The sequence below is a fragment of the Danio rerio genome, chromosome 25 (assembly GCF_052040795.2).
Source record: "Danio rerio strain M-AB ecotype USA chromosome 25, GRCz13ab, whole genome shotgun sequence".
Taxonomy (NCBI): Eukaryota; Metazoa; Chordata; class Actinopteri; order Cypriniformes; family Danionidae; genus Danio; species Danio rerio.
The window spans coordinates 17,445,733-17,467,167 of NC_141045.1; the positions used below are offsets into that span (position 1 = coordinate 17,445,733).

The 21,435-nt window shown below is 35.5% G+C and overlaps 1 protein-coding gene across 29 annotated transcripts in view; it reads left to right on the top strand.

Annotated features, from left to right (window-relative positions):
- mical2b (microtubule associated monooxygenase, calponin and LIM domain containing 2b) overlaps positions 1-21,435 on the top strand; it is a 135,484-nt gene that overhangs the window by 34,022 nt on the left and 80,027 nt on the right. For all 29 annotated transcript variants that reach the window (XR_015525827.1, XR_015525828.1, XM_087311067.1 and 26 more), the window contains 3 exons: positions 5,829-6,168; positions 16,052-16,259; positions 20,332-20,448. Coding sequence is in view for 27 of the 29 variants with exons in the window: in XM_087311067.1 (XP_087167193.1) it covers positions 5,905-6,168; positions 16,052-16,259; positions 20,332-20,448 (589 nt within the window). In the remaining 2 variants the exon portion in view is untranslated. Of the gene's footprint in view, positions 1-5,828; positions 6,169-16,051; positions 16,260-20,331; positions 20,449-21,435 lie in introns of those variants that run through there.

The following is a 21,435-nucleotide window of genomic DNA, read 5'->3' on the forward strand; positions in this document are numbered from 1 at the left end:
TCTTTTGATATGATGTATTTTTAGAGAAAAATGATGTCCATATATGTATAAAACACTTTTTCCTGACTGATTTTTAATGCAAATACAACATATACATTTTTTTTCTTGTTTTGACTGTCGGAGAGTAAAAACTAAAGATTTTCCTATTTTGGACAGTTAAAAATAATGTTTGGGAGTTACATATGCTGCAAAACAGTTGCATTATGACACTGTATTTCTGTAACAAAATATAAAACATTAAAATTATTAAATAGCCACTTAAGAGCTAAAATGTGCTGTCCACGTATGTGGACACTTGAGCCCTTGGAGGTTAAGAAAAAACGTTGTGATTATGCAATATTTGTACATGAATACTGTTAGACTCCCCAGAAAACTGTCAAATAGAACTATTCAAATCTTGTGAAACTGTATTCATATCGCAATGTTTATCGCAGAAAAATAAAATTTCACAATATGATATTTTTCCATTATTGTGCAGCCCTAGTCTATATAAATATTTTTAGACTTTCAAAATGCTGGTTTAAAAAAAAAACTCCTATCATGTAGCCACGTAACCATGATTTCAACTAAAAGGCAAATTTCATATTTAGGTAAATCATCTTTTTCATTGTGTCTTGGACAAATATGAAGTCAAAATAGCCAGTATAAGTGATTCATTGAACCAATTAGATCAGGGGTGTCCAAACTCGGTCCTGGAGGGCCATTGTGCTGCTGATTTTAGCTCCAACTTGCTTCAACACACCTGCCAGAAAGTTTCTAGGTTATCTAGTAAAAGCTTGATTAGTTGGTTAAGGTGTGTTTGATTAGGGTTGGAGCTAAACTCTCCAGGACACAGGCCCTCCAGAATTAGATTATTGAATTAACTTTCAATATAATTTAAATGATTTGTTCAAAACTGCTGATTCATTTACAAATGAGCAAAGAGTATGCTTTATGAATGGATCATGGCTTCGATAATTTGTTCAAATATTCAGTCAGATGTTCAAATGATCTGATCTGGCTTTATTTGGAACTATTTTCCTTGGTAAAACAGGAAAAAATGACACAATCTAACTCCTTTTCTTAACGTCTTGTTTGTTAAACTATTAAATCAATATCATGTTTGTGTTCACATGTTGACATCAATGGAAACAGCACTTTTGCTTGTGGGATATATTAGTATCGTATATACTCAATATAAAAAAAAGGCATACAGGATATTTTTGCACTCATAATTTTAACCATAGGCTCATTCTAGCTTCTAGTAAGTATGTTTATCAATAACAATGACATAAGGCAATAAATGTCGCACAAACCTACATTCACCTTATTCTGTAATGTGGAAGTAAGCGATTTGTTTTAGATGTGACTTCTGATTACGTTCTGACTAGTAAGAACAAACGGCGGTAAAACAGTCCCAAGTACTTGCTCTACAAACAATTGTGTTCATGACAATACATAACAAAAAAAAAACAATTCATTTTAAAAATACCAGTTTGAAACATCAAGCGGAATAACAAGCTGTTTTTTACAATTAAAAATCAGTGGAAAGGGAATAAGACGGTAATTCTTGAGACAATTAGATTCCGATGGAACGTAAAAGAATAAGGTCAATAGAAGACGAACAGTGGATGTGTTTACAAATTAATCTGGAATCATCCTGCAGATGAAGTGGCCCTCAGGAATAGTGCTGCACAATATATCTCAACTATCAATCGCAATAAAAGCATATGCAAAATACATATTGCAAACGTGTGATAAATTACATTTACTGTATTTTCAACGTAATCTCACGGCAATTTGTAACTTTTGATTTAGTGGCTAACTTGTATGAATTCATACGATTTAATTTGTACAATTTAGTATGATTTGCTCATGACCCAATGACGGTTGGGTTTAGGAGCAGGGTTGAGTGCCACGCCCCTTTTAAAAATCGTACATTTTCTTGTGACTCAACTTGTACGAATTAGTCACTAAACTGACAAAATGTAAATATGTTTTCTCGTGAGATCAGGCTGGTATTTTATGTATTGGTCATTCATTTAAATTTGACCAATCAGATTTAATTCAGTTATTACTATCCCAGCATCCCCAGTAGTTGCTGTTCTGCTATTGGTTGGAGCATCCCAAAGGCAAACCCAGACCTAAAAATAAATTCTTATATCTTATAAGTATTAATCCTGTAAGTTTTAAATACTTATACATTTTTTTATGGAAAGGTAATATTTCAAGGAATATCGGTTTTGCAATATTAAACAACAACACAGGTTTCTTTAAAAGCCGTCTTTGGATAACTTTCTTTTCTATGGATATAAATAAAGCCATTGCAATGTTCAGATCTGCAGGATGTTGGTCCATAAGTGATTTGTTTTTTAGATGTTAATTTTGGGCTGAACAGTTGCTCATAATGTGGATGCTCCTTTGCTGCTGAAGATACTGTTGCCCTAAATCATTAAAATTAAATAGTCTTTGACAACAAAACAACAACGTCTTGCAACAGGATTTTTTTGCGGTTTTAAAACCTTGACTTTTTTTAAGCCATGGTAAACCTTGAAACCTTGAAAGTCCCATGCCTACACTCATCCTGATAACTTTCGATGATACTCATTCAAATCATTCACATATCCGTGTTCTCTGGTTTCACTCCCAAATCAACTGTCAATTCACCGCTGGAAGATTTATTGATTTTTCTCATCCATTTACCTTATGAAACAATGTTTTTTTTTTTGTTTCACTATCAGGTTATTTTTTTTGTTCCAACTTCTGAAGATTTTACTGGTTGATTTTTGTGCATGAAGATATTTCTTTGGTTCTCCCAGTTTTCTACAACTGGGCCAATTCTGGTGTCCTGATTCTTTCTTTTGTTCCTTGCCCGTTTGCTCTGCATACATTAATCCTATCAACCACTCGGCTCTTGAGTTAAAGTGACTCTTTTGGCCTATTTTACTACACATGCCAAAAGTGTTTTTGTGTCACACAGCTGAAAATTAAGAGCATTTTTTCCCCATCAGATTTACCAGCAGGACTTCTGCAAAGAATGTTTTGTTAATCAACAACTCAGTCAACTTGTATTTTTAATGCTAAGTATTAGGGCTGCACGATAAAATTTTTTACTTTTTTTTTCTGCTATATATATACTTCGTAGAGGACTGCATAAAATATAATAAACAATCTACAAGCACAGATCATTTTAATAAAGAAAAATATGCAAATGAAATAAACAGTACTTTATTGTTTTCCGAAGAGTCAAAATGTATTCAGGTATACAATGAATGAATAATCAAATGTAAAATGATACTGCATAGTCTTCGTTTTTATAATCAATTCCATAAAGTTTATTGTTGCTAATTTTTTTGTTACAAACAGTTTATTTTCTTATGCCTGAATGCTTTTAAAACCCTCACACAGTCACAGGCCTCAAAGACTTGCAAAATGATAAATTATAATCCAGACTCAACATTGCATATACTCACGATGTGACTATTGCGACTGATCATTGTGATATCGATGCTGAAATGAAATATTGTGCAGCTTTGCTAAATATGATTATTCTCTTTAATAGGAAAAAGATGCCCCTTTCTAAAATAGTATTTTTAAGGCTAAATGATAAATCCATGTGATTATCATGCGCATTTATCTATAATCCTGGCTCTGTATTCAGCAGTAAATCTCATTTTGCGATATTGACAGCTGTTTGCATAGTTTCTTGGTGAACTATGGCTCTTTGTAGTGAACGTTGCTAATTTTAAACCTGAAACCAAATGCAAATAACGCATATGATGTCGTTTTTAGTGTTTGAAATAAGTGAAATGGTGTCTTAGAATATAGAATAAAGCGTGCAACATTTCATAATAGCATTTTAAAAATTGACAAAGGTGGTGTGTCATAACATACTTTATCAGGAAAATTATAATTAAAAGAACTCTAATATAAACCATGTTGTCGGGGTCAAGTCTTGATTTAACATCTTGAATCAAATGTAAGCAGTTTAATCTTCTGTTTATCCTACACGTGCTATTAAGATTTCCAGCTAACACTGCGACTCATGACAGCACCCTCTAGCCTTCAAAGGAGATTTACTGTTGATCACATCAATTTACTTTCCTCGCATGATGTGCAAGACAATCACAACTTGCAGTATGTTGATTTGTCCTTCCAATCTCCACCCCAGATAAATAAGATCTCCAGGTATCTGGACAAAAAGTCAACAGAGTTTCAATACCCAAGTCAATACCCAAACCTGTTAACAGTATTCAACTGAATTAAGAGTTTCCTATCAATATAGGAGTTGACTGAGAAAACCAGAAAGTAGCTGAAGCAGGAGACAAAGTAATGACGATAAAGAAATAGTAAAATTTATTTTATAATCTTAGTTGCGTATTCATTGCTCAGACTTCGTCTGATCAGGATAAATCCAACAAGTGTTGTTATACCACAAGCCACACCAATGGAAAATTACTGCTTCACAACATTGTCCAGAGACAATACAGATCTTGAAATGGAGACATTTCCTTATCTCTTTGTCATGAAAACAAGTATCGCTTGAATCCACAGTCATAAGATTATAACAATATGGGAAAATGAAATACTAATGAAGCAATAATAGAATGAAAAATAATAATAATAAAATATAAAAACATAATAAAATGATAAATGTTCATTCATTCATTCATTTATTTTATTTTCGGCTTAGTCCCTTTATTTATCCGGGGTCGTCAGCGGAATGAACCTCCATCTTATCCAACACGTTTTTACGCAGCGGATGCCCTTCCAGCCGCAACCCATCTCTGGGAAACATCCACACACACTTATTCACACACACTCTCATACACTACGGAAAATTTAGCCTACTCAATTCACCTGTACCGCATGTCTTTGGACTGTGGGGGAAACTGGAGCACCTGGAGGACACCCACACGAACACGAGGAGAACATGCAAACTCCACACAGAAATGCAAAGGCTCGAACCAGCGACCTTCTTGCTGTGAGGCGACAGCACTACCTACTGCGCCACTGCGTTGCCAAAATGAAATTAATCAAAAATAATCAATTTATTAAATAATGATCAATAAAATGATATAATGATAATTATATAAAGGACTACTAATCATATGATTACAATAATTAAATTAAGAATAAATGCATATAAACAAATCATATATATATATATATATATATGATATATATATGTTTTGGATTAACATCATTGTTTTTTGTTTTTATTTCAGCTCTCTTTCAGACTAAACTGTTCCAGGACTTTCAATACAAAAGGAAAAAATGGCTATTGTTGTTTTTTTTTTTTTTTTTTTTTTTTTTACATCCCTTTACAGCCATGTCCTGATTAGTTTTGTTGTTTGAGTTGGGCTGGCATTTCGAACTAAAATATTCCTGTGATATGTTACAGTGGACATGCTGTAAAATGAAAAATAAAAACAAAACGTAAAAATTAACACAGGATTTAGGTAATAATTAAATCTTTGGGTCTCAGGAGGATATATATTTATATTTAATTTTGTATTCGATTAGTCATGATTAATTGTTAAACAGCACTAAATAATTCTAAACCAATGTTTGTATCCCCTACCTCTTACTCAGACGCTGTTGTTTTATTGAGACAGTTGACCTTTATATACAAACAACTACGACAGGTTGCAATCAGGGCTCTAAAGCAATAAATGAGTTCATCCAATATCAAAACCACACCATTTTTAGTCATTTCACTGCACCGTACACCCATATATAGGATGTTTTTTTCCCTACACACAAATTGGTTGATAACTGCAGATAATGACATTTTATGGCACAGCATAGAAACAAATAAAAACCCTCTCTTCCTTTTCTCTCCTTAGTCTTAGAAAGTGATGCCAGCACCGAACAACTCCTGACCACTGAATCCCCTATCAACAGAGGAAAAGACGAAGAAGGATGGGGGAGACGGAGGAAGAACGGACATCTCAGGCCGGTCAGCTTTTTGAGAATTTTATCCAGGCCACTACCTGTAAAGGCACCCTGCAGGCTTTCAGTGTCCTCTGCAGACAGCTGGAGCTCAACCCGTCCGACCACAGAGGCTTTTACAGCAGCCTGAAAACTGCTGTCACCTTCTGGAAAGCCAAGGGTCTCTGGGGGAAACTAGACAAGAGAGCTGGACACAAGGAGTACAGTAAGGGCAGAGCCTGTGCTGACACAAGGGTGAGTCTTTAGACATCTACTGTATCTGCCTTATTTTTAATGTCAGAACTTAAATGTTTGCTTTTGGACAGTTAAATGGATAGTTCACCCAAAAATTTGCCCTCTTGATTTTTAAGATGTAGGGGACTTTTTTATTCAGTATAGAATTAAAGGAGATTTTCTCACTGAAAAAAGTGAGTGATTGAGAAGTCAACCAGCACTTACTGTAGATAGTAAAAAAAAAAACACACAGGCGACACAAAATTAATACATGTGGCTGCTGATGACATTGAGGTCTGATGAAGTGAAATGATTGGCCAATTTCATTTAAAACATTATTTTAAATCTACAGCCTCAACAATATATAAAAATTTGGTCACACTTTATCTTAAGATACAATTTTTGCAGTTAATAAACCTATTAACTCTTTTTTACCTAAGTCCTAATTTGCTGTTTATTAATAGTTATTTAGGTAGTTGTTAGGTTTATGTATTATGAAGCCACAAATGTTGCAAATGTGACGTCATCGATGTGTATGTGGAGATTCGCTTTGGTTGTGTGCGACATGATTTCGGCTGGCGGAGGACATGATTTATTTAGGCTGGAACAAACAGTGCGCTCCTCCTGGTGGGACATGCCTAGTACACATTTCTAGGTAGGTGTCCTGGAGGCATCTGAAACAGATGCTCAAGCCATCTCAGCTGACTTTCATCGATGTGGAGGAGCAGTGGCTCTACTCCAAGCTCCTCCTAGGTGACAGAGCTCCTCAACCTGTCTAATAGGGTGCGCCCTGCCACCCTGCGAAGGAAACTCATTTCGGCCACTTGTATCCGAGATCTTGTCCTTTTGGTCATGACCCAAAGATCATGACCATAGGTGAGAGTAGGAACGTAGATTCACTGGTAAATCAAGACCTTTGCCTTTCTACTCAGCTCCTTCTTTACCACAACAGACAGATACAGTACATTGACTCCATTACTGCAGCTGCTGCACCAATCCGCCTGTCAATCTCACGTTCCATCCTTCCCTCACTCGTGAACAAAACCAAAAGATACTTGAACTTCTCTACCTGGGGTAAGCTGGAGATTTCTGGAGAGTTCAGCCTTTTTCAAGAAGTTGAGTCCCAGAGACCAAGCTGTGCAAGGAGGTTAGCCCAACTATCTTTATTCAGTACCGTTCCACCTCCCGCATAAGCTCGGCTCCTTTCCTCCAAGTGAGGTGACATTCCATGTCCCAAGAGCCAGTTTCTGCACCCAACGATCGGGTTGTCATGGTCCTAACCTTCGACCACCACCTGTTCCACAAGGTCCCCTTAAGACTTCCCCTGTAAGTGGTAGGCCCGCAGAAAGATGCTCCCACGTCGCTCCTTTCGGCTAAGCCCGGCCGGGTTCTCTGGGGAAAAAACCCGGCCACCAAGTGCTCTCATACGAGCCTCAACCTCAGGCCTGGGTTCTGGGTGGGGCCTTACTAGGCGCCATACTGAGCGACGTCACGGACCTTGGTGTAATTAAGTTCATAAAGGGTTTTTGAACTGCACTTAGTCTGATCTGTCATCTAAGACCTTTAGCCTTGGGAAACCCTACCAGGGGCATTAGCCCCCGACAACTTAGCTCTTAGGATTATTGAGGCACTCAAACCCCTTCACCATGATAAAGTGGCGGTTCATGGAGGAGATTAAATAAAATAATAATCTAATATTTTGGGTGGGTTTTTGTGCTTTTGGGCTGGAAAAAGTCTGCTATATCTGGCAACACTGTTCAAAACCAACTTCCAGGCTCAGCGTTAAAATGGTGTTAAAAAAAATAAACTTTTTTTTACTCAATGCATCAACATTTACTTAATGTTATAATCAATGCATCATGTGATAAATAATTAAAAGAAAAGAAATACAAAATTTGTTGCAAGCAAAAGATCAAATTCTAAATTTGGTGACACTACAATTACAATTACACTACAATATTGTAACAACAAAACAAAAATTGTAACAAAACAAATTGTAAACCATTTTCAAACAAAGCTGAGATTTAAAGAGCCCCTATTATACATGAAATAGAGTCATATTTTGGTTGTAAGGGTCTCCAGCAACAGTCTAATATGCATGCAAGGTCAAAAAACACTTATGGTCTTATATTATGCATTTATTTTTATCCCAGCGACTCCCATATGAATTGTTCAGCGATTCTATTGTTCCCAAACCCCTCCTTAGCGTGAAGGTAATCTGCGCTGATTGGACCGATGACAGCCTGCTGCGATTGGTCAACACTGACAGCCTTCAGCGCGAGACAGAGTGAAATGCCCAGCAGCTAATCAACAACATAGAAGTAGTCACAGTGCATACACGCTCAGGGCCGACGCGTCCATAGTGACGACTTAGGCGGTTGCCTAGGACAGCACAATATAGAGGGCGGCGTCTGCGACACCTCCCTCACCACCCGCGTCCTCAGTTCTATTAGCTTACGATGGCCATAGCAACAACAAACGGCAGTGGAACGCCAGCTCACAAACAAATTTAATGTTAAATAGGTAAACAAAGCAGAACGCGGTGCATTATTAATGTGGCTTTACACGCGATATGAGAATATAAAGAGTTAACCTGATACAGTACACGCGGTTACAAGTAACAAAACACATTTAGTTACATAATTTGCCAGCTAGCGTAAACGAGGCAACAGTTTTAATCGCACGTACTTACACTTGTAAAATGGAGAACAAAACTGATCCATGTTCTGACAGTAGTCTTTTCTGATCCTTTCTTTAACAAACGGCCGATGAAGTCTTCTTTGTAAGCATGTAGTTTTCAGAAGCACTGCACTTTTGCAAAAATAAACCTCAACCACTGACTCTTCACAGTTTCTTCTTTGGGTAGAGTCAATTTGTGTGCCTTTATTTCTGTGTTAGTGGGAGGGGCCGCAGGTTTCAAATCTCCTGGGTTTGCGCGTGCAACTACTGGGCGGGCTTGTGTTTCGTAGCCGCTTCATCGCGAAACACCTAATTACTCGTTAACAAGACGACTCATTTGAAGCACTATGAGTCGACTCTTTTATAGATGAATCAACAGTTTTTAAACACTGTACACTTACAGATTTAAGCCTTAGCTGGATATTTCACTTCATTTAGAGCTGTGTTACACACTAAATGGAAGGTCATTTTCAAAAACCCATAATATGTGCTCTTTAATAATTTTGTGAAGCAATTGACTCAGAGTTACCAAAAGCGTTTCTTTTTTTCTTCCATTCTCAGTCTAAACACATCAGTGCCTGTTGTTCAACTAAAAACTGAGATGGCATATCTCATTTTCATATTCACATTTGTTAGTCAAATCACGTTTGCCTAAAATCCTGGCTGAGATCGCTGCAGTTATGGCCATCTTGGCGGAACATCTTGCGTTTGTTCTATTTATAAAGCAAAAGGGGAAATGAGGATCAGTATCATTTAGTCTCAGCCGTTTTTTCCACTACAGTTGACCATTCGACTGAGGGGTCAGAGGTTAGGGAGCTTTTTGTCTATTTAAGGCTCCTTTAGATGAGAAACACATGGATTCATCCATACAGATGACCTGAAATTTCCACATCTTAGAGATTTGCATTGTTAGCATTGTTTTGACTGAAACCATGCACAAAGGATTTGATAATGTTGTTTTAACTGCCGCTATGGGAATGGCATGATCTCAATGCTGGAGTGCCATACCAAACTAATCTGGTCTTACTTCATTTGCAGGCGTCATGTTAGCTAGTTGTTGAACTAATGTTGTTGTGTTAGCTTGGGAAAGTAAGTCCTCTGTTGTTTAACTATAGACTGTTAAAATCTACTACGCATTAACTAGAGCCCTGTGTTATCATGTGGATATTTGTGAGCAGTCAATGGAAGAGTCAATCTCAGGTCACTTGGCTTTGCATACGTGTTAGTGTGTTTTATTATGGTGCTTTTACAGAGGACCTGTGAACTTATTTAACACTTTATCAAACTCAAACAGCAACAATATTCGCAAAGCTTTTTGAATAGCAGTTTTGCTACTCTAGTGTTTTAACTTGGCCTTTGCTACTGTTATTGCTGTCCTTATTCTCATGAAGCAAATCGTAGCTGGTTTGAATAGATTTGCATTGTGCGTGTAAGGTTCATTTTTCAGAGATTTGTTGACTTGGTGCACAAGAACATAATTAAAGGGTATATATGTATTTTAGCTGCACAATTAATCGTTAAAAGATCTCGATTCGATCCCCTAGACTATCTTAATCCAGCATTTCTACGATTATGTCAATCATATTTTCGAATTCAGGAGGGAAGAAAAGGCGGCTGCAAGAGTCTTTTCATTGTTTCACATACGTTGCTCAGTGACATTGACACCTCCAAAGGATGTTGAATGAGTCACATACTGTATTTATAAGGTATAATTCACCTAAAGATGTCATTTTTGTCTTAACATAATGATGTTTTCACGGCTGGGAAATTACACGTGACGTAAGCTGCTGACTGTTATCACAGTGAAGCGCGCGCGCGCTCTACTTAATGATAGACGCGAGCGTGTCTACTTCAGTGACGAGAACCTCCATATGTTGCAAGTAACAGGTATCACAGTTGTAAATAATATTCTGTTTGTGGCACAGAGTGATTGTTTGGGAACCGCGCGCGAAGTATGAACAAGTGCTTAGCATTCAAAATGAAACCGAAAGTGTGCACTTCATTTAAATGATCATATCCCATTTTAGAGTTATGATTACGGCAAGTATTTGATATGTTTTTTCTTTTATAGAGAACCCATGAAATGAGTTCATGAGTTGTGCATGAAAATAAATGTTTACAATGTCAGTATAACTACTCTAGCCTATATATTATTGAATATAATCTGATAATGGCAAATGTCTGATTTTACCAGTGGATAAATTTGTCTAATATGACAGATTGCAAGCATATATCTCAAAGATAATAATTCAACATCAGAATTATTATAAGTAGAATAGAATTATTTATAGAAACCAGTAGACCTACACATAATATTATTATCGATGTTGTGCCATATGTTTTTTTTTACTATATCTTTATTTTACATCTACAGAATCGTAAGAAAATCGTGATCTTTATTTTAAGCAAAAAAAAATTGCGATTCTCATTTTAGCCAGAATCGTGCAGCTCTAATATGTATGTTCGTCCAAAAAATGGAAACTTAGAATGAGTTAATTTGGGATCTCAACTTCCAAAATTACCACAAAAAATAAATAATAAATAAATAAATAAATAAATAAATAAGTATCTAATGGTTGGTGAAAATGGCCTATACAACTTATGTACTGCAGTCATAAAATGTATACTGAACTTTCTCATATTTTACTTTAGCATGTTCAAAGTCTGTGCAATGCAGTTGTTTACATTGCATATTGTCTTAACTGTACCTGAGGTCAGTATTTACAGTCAGGGCTTTACAACAACACTTTGGCTGGTTGAAGATCATTTTTCAATTATAGTTATCTTAAAAGCAGAGTTCAACAATAAAGCTGGTCCAATATACGTGCAAATGTCACCTTAATGGAGAGACAGCTTGACCGACAAAAATAGCGTTCACTCGAGCAAAAGAAAGCAGGTGAATACTGAATGAAAGGATGATCACTCGTGTAAACAGGTGATGTGATGAGCTGTTTAAAAAGTGCGCGCACTCCCAACTTCTGACATGAAGCAACCATGCCTGGAAACGCAACTGCTGCGATCTGTTCTCTTTGAAATAGACTGGACAAAAAGTGATGCTCGTGCACCCACAATCCTGCTGCTTCTAAAATCTCTGGATGTTTTTAAAATATGCATTTTTTTTAAGCAGCAGCAATTCCTGTTTTTGTTTTAATTAATCTTTGATCAGAACAGATTATGGGCCTAACGTTACCTGCGTCCGCGTGATCATCATTTTATTATCACACATGGTATGTTTTTCACCTGCTTTCTTATGCTTATGGTTATTTTCGCTAATATGGTTTCATTATTATTTTTACAATAACATTGCTTTAAGAGGAGATTAGTTCTCCATATATGTGTAGTTAACTAGTGATCTGAGAGACCTTTAGCCTGGACAGACTAGGCTACTGTGTAAAGATTTAGGTATATGTCGTATATACAGGTATATATAGGTATATATTTTTTTTTAAAAAGGTTTTGTTGAATGAAAAGAGCATGTATAAAGCTACATTTATTATGTTTTGACATATCATCACCTTAGAATTATAAGGTTCTATCTGCGTTCTGAATGATTTTGAGATATCGAGCTTCAAAGTTTTGGCATTCCATACAGCAAACAATATGTGTGTAACAGTTCTCTTTCATACATTAACTTGACAGAGACCCTAATAGTGCTCTAATTGTAAATAATCGAAATTCTCTTACATTTGCAAATTGGGATGAAATAAACAGGGCAGAATCTTCTCATCCTAAATAGTCATTTTTCGCTTGAAATTATAAGGTTCTATCTGGCAGATTGTTAATTGAAGGATTACTTATCAAGAAATACAATCACAAAATATATAAATTTGTGTTGTAACAACATGTTGATGCTTGTGAAAGTTACATTTTTGCTTTTTATAACATTTCATGTTTTAGGATGAATATATTTTTCTTGATTAATTTAAGCATAAGGCTGTGCCAAATATTTTATTCAATGCAGATGTTAATTTTATGTAATTAATATGGTAATATTTATTGAATTTGATCCTTTATATGAACTATTGAACTTTATTTATTGAATTATGTCCCATGAATTTAATTAAGTATTTTCCCTTCAAGGCTTAATATAAAATTTAAAGACTTTAAAAGAAAATAGACAATAAGCAAATACGTTTAATAAACACTGAAACATGTTTCACTGACTATATAAATACACACAAATAAAAATATTTCACATTGCATAATTTATTTTTAATAACTGTTTTCTTTTCAACAATGTCAAGTTTAACATTTCATCTTAATGTCACAAAAATGCTTCCATATCATCAAATTTACACACATCTTTACAGTTTTAGGTTTCTTATCAATTTTGCATGGTGCAGCATTATTTAGTCGACTTTAGTGATTTTAGTTGACTTTAGTGATTTTTGGGTTTCTTTTTGGTCTTTTCCACTGTCAATGGAGCAGTCCTGCGAAATGACAAAGAAAGCTGATCCTGATTGGTCATTGTGTGTGCGTTTGAAATGCAGGCTAGAGTTCGACTTTGTAGATAAAACTTTTTTTGTTTTTTAAATAAAAGGTCAAAGTCTAATTTTATGCATATAAAATATATTTTTCCAGCAACAAAATTGTGGATAGTAAAAATGGTGAGTGGCTATGTTGGAAAACTACTAGCCACAGTGGCTGGTGATCAAAAAAGTTAACGTAAAGCCCTGTTTACAGTATATTAACCTTGACTGAAGTGTTGATTTTATTATTATCCCGACAAGAAAATCAATGTAATACTTTGTTTAATACTCTTATTTTGTATTATTTAATTATTTTGAGGGGATTTTATTGCCAGAGCCAAACGTTTAAAGTGCAGATAATGCCATATGGAGACATTAATATATAAAAATGTAACTATCGAAAAGCTCCCTTTATAAATATACAGACTTTTGGATGCTATTTCTGACAATTTTCTTAATTGTATCACGTTTAACATTTAGATATATATTTAGACTTTTTCACGTTTTAGTTATTGTTTTTGTTAATATTAGTTTTGATATAAGCGTTAGGGTTTCCAGGAAAAAAAGTGTCTAATATGGAACTCATGTAGAGCATCATTAGATAATAAATTTATAGATATTTCTGCGCAGTAAAAGAAACATTCTCTTAGTTTTCATTATTTTTTTCTTTATTTTTCTAATTAATTTGTCGTTTGTTTAGTTTTTTTGGCTGCAAAACAATAAAATGTGACACTGTTGTTGTTGTTGTTGTTGTTGTTGTTGTTTTAACCCTTCAATATATCCAAACCATGTGCATGATTGTTTTACTTGTCTAAATAACAAAAATCATCAATGTTTTTTTTTTATTCAAAATATATATATAATTAATAAAATAAAAAAGAAGGAACATTTCCAGCAATCTTTTGTCATTTTTTTATGGGAGAGGCCCAGAGAGTTTGAGCTGTTACTGTTCATAAATCTGACTCTTAGTGATCCCGGACATGCCCCCATTTTCAGGCCTTTCTATCCCGGTGGTCTTTCCATGCTTCAGAGACTGTGAGATTAATCCTCATCTTGGCTTTTGAATCCAGGTCGGCTGCTGTTAGCACCACTCTGGCACAGAAAAACCCACAGTAGTGTCTGAAGCAGAAAATGAGGGTTTTCTCCAGTGATCAGGAAACATGCAGACTTTGACTCATCCCACAGGAAGCCGGGAACATCAACTGAGGACTGAGATAAAGGGTCATGGCAGAAATTGTTTTCCATAAAAGGAGCTTGGTTGTTTGCCAAGATCTAAAGTTGTTCATGTACAAAGGATGAAATAAAAGAAGAATTGCATATTTAAGCTTCAGACATAAATGATCATGATATTGCATTACTCTAACCTTTGAAATTTTCTTACACTTAGTGCAGTTATTTATTTTGTATTCAGTATGGCCTGTCTGTTCGCACTTACACACCCTTAGTAATAAAAGTGTGATAAGTGTTTTTTCCTTTGTTGCAGCCTTTTATGGATTTATTCATACACACCATATTTGGTGAGGTTCACTGTAACGTTCCAACAGGTCCAAATGAGAGAAAACAAATGCAATTTAAGCCAAGGGGGAACACATAAATGTCACTTCAAACTGAACAGTTTCAACATTGGGGAACACCCTCTCAACCTAAAAGTGTGTGTGTGCATGTGCGCGCGTGTGTGTGCGTGCGTGCGTGCGTGTGTGCGTGTGTGCGTGCGTGTGTGTGCGTGTGTGTGCGTGTGTGCGTGTGTGTGTGCGTGTGCGCGTGTGTGTGTGTGTGCGCGCGTGTGTGCATGCATGCGTGTGTGCGTGTGTGTGTGTGTGTGTGTGTGTGTGTGTGTTGTTTGTGCTTAGTTTTTGTGCGTTTTGTTTGCTTATCTTGTTCTTTTTTTAGGACTTTTTTTTTCTTGATTCTGTTTGTGTGTTTTTATATTTTGTATTCATTGTTTTTGCATAAGTCTTTAGTGTATTTTTCCATGCTTACCTTTTTCTATTTTTGACATTTTTGTTTGTTCTTTCCTTTTTTGTTTGTTAATGTTGTTGTTTTTTAGAGTTATTTATTTATTTTTACACTATGCTTTCATTTTGAATTCATATTCACCAATAACAACTGTGTAATTGTGCCAGTAGAGGGGGCATTCACAAACTGATTATGATTGGCCGTAAAGTGAAGTCATCTGTCCACAGACTGTAAAAGATATCGACATAGTATCCGCGATGTCACCTATTGGTTTCTGAAGAACGCACAAGAAGCTATAAGTGTTTTGTTTGTGTTTTGTTCGCACTGACCGGGGGGTACCAAACAAGGGAACAGTGGCAGAGTGTGAGCGGAGCTATAGATGCCTGCTAGCGTTTTGCTTAGACAGGCTTTTCTTTGGGAGAAACTCTTAACACTGAATTACCTCCGACTCGTTTGTGTTTTGACCACATGTGCTTAGTTATACACTATCAATAAAGTGTTTAGACTTTTAAAAACACTGCTGTAATACATTGAGCCACTAAGCATTGTTCTTATGACGTTTTTCTACAGGAGGAAAACGTTAATTGCTTTCCAATACTTTAAAGATACTCTGTGTTTGTAAATGCAAGGCTCTTCCTGATTCTCAACAACATTTCAGATGACTGTTACAGTCTACAGCTAATCAATCTGCCAGATTCAGAAAATATTCAAATTGATTCCCTAAATGATTTTTTTATAGCTCCAAAAAAGCCAATTTTCATGCTTCATCTAATAATGGTTTGCGTATCTTGTCTCCGCAGTGTCTGATCATCGGTGGTGGCCCCTGTGGCTTTCGGACTGCCATAGAGCTGGCTCTGCTGGGCGCTAAGGTGGTGGTGATTGAAAAGAGGGACACTTTTTCCAGAAACAACGTCCTGCACCTTTGGCCTTACACTATCCATGACCTCAGGAACCTTGGAGCCAAGAAGTTTTATGGAAAGTTCTGTGCTGGATCCATAGACCACATCAGTAGGTTGCATCCGTTTTAACCAGAAACCAAAATAAACACACGTTCAATCACAATGTAGCAATTATTAAAATAAAAAAGGATTATTGCATCATAATCCGCCCCATTTCCAGCAGTCTCCAGCATTTCTCACGTCAATAAGTACATTTTTGATTCTGTGAGGAATTCGCATAAATTTGTATGATCTAGTTTATACATTTAAATACATTTTACTCATCTGCCAATGTTGGTGCCACACCACCTTTTAAAAATCGTAATTTTTTTATGGATTTGTACAAATTAGCCACTAAACGGACAAAACATCAAATAGTTGCGTTTCTTCATGAGCTGGCTTTTCACATTCATTCCTCTGCAAAGCTGTTTCAAGTGTAAATCAGTAAAGACATGTAATGGCGTACAGCATGCAGCATGCTTTATTTATTACGTTTATTTTAATATTATTATTATTTTTTTAAGTGTATAAGAATGTGTTAAAAGCATAAAAGAAAACGGATGCCTAAAGGCTGATTTATACTTTTGTGTCGAGTGATCGGCCTGACCCACGGCGCCTGCCTTGCGTGTAGTCGTGCATTTATACTTCTGCATGCTGATTGTGTTGCTCTGCAATAACACTTGTGAAAAGCTAGCCAGCTGTAGGTTTTTATGTTCCTCTGTGTTAAGTTTCTACACGGGTATTTATTTATTTTTAACGTGCAAGTAGCTAAAACTCACTCATTCAGAGGCGGGAACCGGCAGACGCGCAACAACTTTATTCACAAGTAAAGGCAAAACAAAATTCTCCATCTGGAGCTCCTTCACAGGATTCGACACTTGTAAACACTCTCTCCATCAGGCTCGTGGCTGTCAGCACCACCAACACTCGTCACTGATATCAAGCAAACCAATCACAGAGCTTGTGCTACGCGTCGTTGTGACTAGTAGTTGCATTTTTTTGGAGAGATTTTCGTATCCGTGTGGCTCTTAAAGTAACAGCGATTTTAAATTAATCATCATAAAAGGTTTTGTTCATGTGGCCCATTCTTAATCTTTTTAAATAATCGTTGCCATAATATTTAGCAAAATAATTATGATTATGATTTTTTCTTATAATTAAACACCCATAGTTTGAATTGAAATAATACAATGAAAATGCTGCTTCTTGAGAGATTCATACTGTTGAGCTATACATTTCCCGCAGACATTTATCAGTACTTTTCTTTAGTTTTTAATGACTTACGGAACATAACTGAAATAAATTAGTAGGATGCACAAATTATTACATTATTGACATCAGTTTTTTTATTTATATTGCACTAATATGAAGTTATTATGGAAGTTATGTGCTATAAGTTTTTTCTATATTGATCTTGCCCCAAAATGACCTTAAGTTGCTGATGTTGCAATAAATAAACATCATTGAGATCCCTACTAAGAGAGAAACTAACTGTTATCATGGTTTACTTGCCTGCTAGTTGCTTTGCATTTAAAGCTTGAAAATTGGTAATTTCAATAAGCAATTGTTTTGTTATAGCATAACGTTTGGTTAAATGTGCTCACTGCTATTCTTTTTGACAACACTTTTCACTGATATCCATTTTAATCATAGCTTAATAGGAAAATAAGATACAGTTTCACGGTATAGGAGACTATCAGATGTTGCAGTCACATGCAGGGATTCGCTAGACGAGATTTTCGGATGCTCTTTTTCTTTCAAGCTCTGTTGGCTGAACCTCTTGTCTGATATGCTGTCCTTTATGAGCTCTGAGATAAGACGAGTGCGACTCAGCCAAAAGAGATGTAAAACATTCAGAGCAGCCAGGATTATGCAAATGTCTTTTTCCATGCTTATCTCTTAAATGATACTGGTTGCTGTCTGATAGGAGTTTGTGCAGGCCTAACGTGTTTATATGTACCTGCCTTGGTGTTTGATTTAAACTGATTATTTCTTAGGTTGTGTTATTGAGTATTTAGAGTGATTCTTAAAAAAAACTAAGCATGAGAGCCATTTGTTTATGAATTAGACTACAGTGCTTGTTTGACTTTGCATGTGGAAGGCAGGATCACAGGTTTTGTTTTGTGCTCCATTTTTTTTTGTTTTGTTGTGTCTTGTTATTGTTTGTACTTTAGTTTTTGCAGAAGTTTTGATGTTGTATTTCTGAGCTTGCATTGTTTTGTTCATTTTCAACTGATCTTTTTGTTTTGTTTTGTGCTGGTTGTGATGTTTTTGTGATTCATGTTTTGTTTGCAAGTTTGTTTGTTTGTTTGTTTGTTTTTGCTGTTTTATTTTTTATTGTTTTATTTATTTTTTTAAAGTATTTTGCTTTTTGTGATTGGGTTGTGTTGTGTGTTTTTTTGTTGTGCTACTTTTAGGGACGTCTCGATCAGGCTTTTTTGCCCTTGAGTCTGAGTCACTTGATTTTGAATATTAACCGATACCAAAACCTGATCTAATACTTCTATAATGCATAAAAATATTATAAAGAGGAGCGAAGAAACAGTTACTAATGTGTTTGAAGCATCCACTTTTCTGATTCCAGTGATTATTGAAAGACAGAATCGGCAGGCTCTAGGCAAAGTCTCAGCAATACCTGCGAATTCTGATCAATTCACCTTATCTTAACATTCAACAACTTCGTTAACAAACAGCACTTCTGTGAAGTGGCTAGAACAATCAAGTAATAAATAACATAAATTCTTCACTTTAGGAGTTTAGCGCAACAGTAAATATATATTTTTTTAAATGCTTAAAGCATATCTCACCGTTTACTATGGGAATGTTCTCGTCATCAACTTTATAATACCTCCAGACTGCAGACATTCTCTCTCTCTCTCTCTCTCTCTCTCTCTCTCTCTCTCTCTCTCTCTCTCTCTCTCTCTCTCTCTCTCTCTAAATATATATATATTTATATTCGAGTCCTAATTGAGAGGTATCGTCCGATTTCGATTGAGTCTGAAAGCGCATGATCGGATCTGGACATCCCTAAATACTTTGTTTATTTGTGCTGTTTTGTGTGTATTTGTGTATGTAAACTTTTTTGATTACCTTAATCCGACTAAAGTCATAATCGAACTAAACAGAAATTGAATTATGTGGAGTATACCGATTTTTAGTCGCATTATTGAAGTGCAGTACAGACATGGAAACAACAATCAAACTATTTCCATAGTGTAGGATTTTCACCGTATTTAGTCTATACACACACAGCTGTTTAACACTATTCTCTGCACAGTGAAGGACCACAGACACCTGCATCTTGAAATGCAGAGTGTTTAATTCCATTAAAACTACACTCTTCTAGCAGTTCATTCTCATCCAATATCTCATTTTTTCACGGAGGGCATGCATGAAATGTTCCTGCATGAAAGTGCCAACTTCAGCTAAAGTCGACAAATTAAAAATTAAACATTCGAAATTGCATGAAACTCTGGCGGAAACGTATATAGTGTAGTGACGCAAGGATGTTAATCGAACTATGTGCTATAACATATAAAACGGGATCATTAACGTAATTCTAAGTCTCGCTTTCACTCTTTCTTGCTCTCTCTGTCTTTTCATTCACTTTTGTTATCCTACTGTCCTGTCAAATAAATGCAAATTTCCAAAAAATATATCTTTAAGATGTATTTCTATTGAATAACCCACTCAAGACTTGCACAGTTATATTTATTGTAAGGGAAAGAAAAAACTATTTGTGACCTATGTAATAAATGCTTTACAGGAAATGTTTGAATTTTTAAGTATTTATCATTAATCAAACTGAAAGATTGGATATGACTCTTTTCAGTGTGTGTGTGTGTGTGTGTGTGTGTGTGTGTGTGTGTGTGTGTGTGTGTGTGTGTGTGTGTGTGTGTGTGTGTGTGTGTGTGTGTGTGTGTGTGTGTGTGTGTGTGTGTGTGTGTGTGTGTGTGTGTGTGTGTGTGTGTGTGTGTGTGTGTGTGTGTAATGAATGTTTATTAAGAAATCAATATGATTGCATGTTATATATGTATCTTTAGAAAATGTTTTGTCATGAATATAGCCAATGCTGCTGATATGGCATTAAAACATAAATAAATAAAACTATTGAATTAACTATGTCTCCTCTCTTTTTCCAGGTATTCGTCAGCTGCAGCTCATGCTTTTAAAGATCGCTCTCATTGTTGGGGTGGAGGTTCATGTCAACGTGGAGTTTGTCAAGCTTCTCGAGCCGCCTGAAGACCAAAGCACTGATGGTAATTAACTGACCATTTGAACACTGTGTGCTTTATTTACGGTCCACAGTGTAGCCTAACAGACATGAGTCGCACGGCATCACAACATAAACTCCCAAAACAACTATAAATGCACACAACAGAGCACTCGGCTGTTTTCTTTACACCTCATGTGCTCTGGAATGGCCTGGGTAATTATTACCTTGCGTCTTGCGTCATTTCTTGGCGGATTTGTACACCCTTTTACACACATAACCACACACACCAAGAAGAATGAGATCACAGGCAAAAAACAAACAAACATTTATTTACTGTATTTAAACTGTATTTTAGGCTGTATTTCTGAACTATTTACAGTTGAAGTCAGAATTATTCTCCCCCTTTTAAATTATAATTGTTTTTATATATATATATATTTTCCAAATGATGTTTAATAGAATAAAGGAATTTTCACAGTATGTCTGATAATATTTCTTTCTCTGGAGAAAGTCTTATTTGTTGTATTTTAGCTAGAATAAAAGCAGTTTTTATTTTTTTAAAAACCATTTTAAGGTCAAAAGTTTTAGTCCCTTTAAGCTATATATTTTTTTCGATAGTCTACAGAACGAATCACTGTTATACAACAACTTGTCTAATAACCCTAACCTGCCTATTTAACCTAATTAACCTAGTTAAGCCTTTAAATGTCACTTTAAGCTGTATAGAAGTGGCTTGAAAAATATCTAGTCAAATATTATTAACTGTCATCATAGCAAAGATAAGATAAATCAGTTATAAGAAATGAGTTATTAAAACTATTATGCTGAGAAATGTTTTTAAAAAATCTTCTTTCTGCTAAACAGAAATTAAGTAACAAATAAACATGGGGGCTAATAATTCAGGGGAGCTAATAATTCTGACTTCTACTGTATGTATGCATGTATGTATGCGTGTGTGTGTTTTATTGTTTTTATTATTATTATTATATTTTTTTATTTTTAATTTTTTAATATTTTAATTTTATTAAAT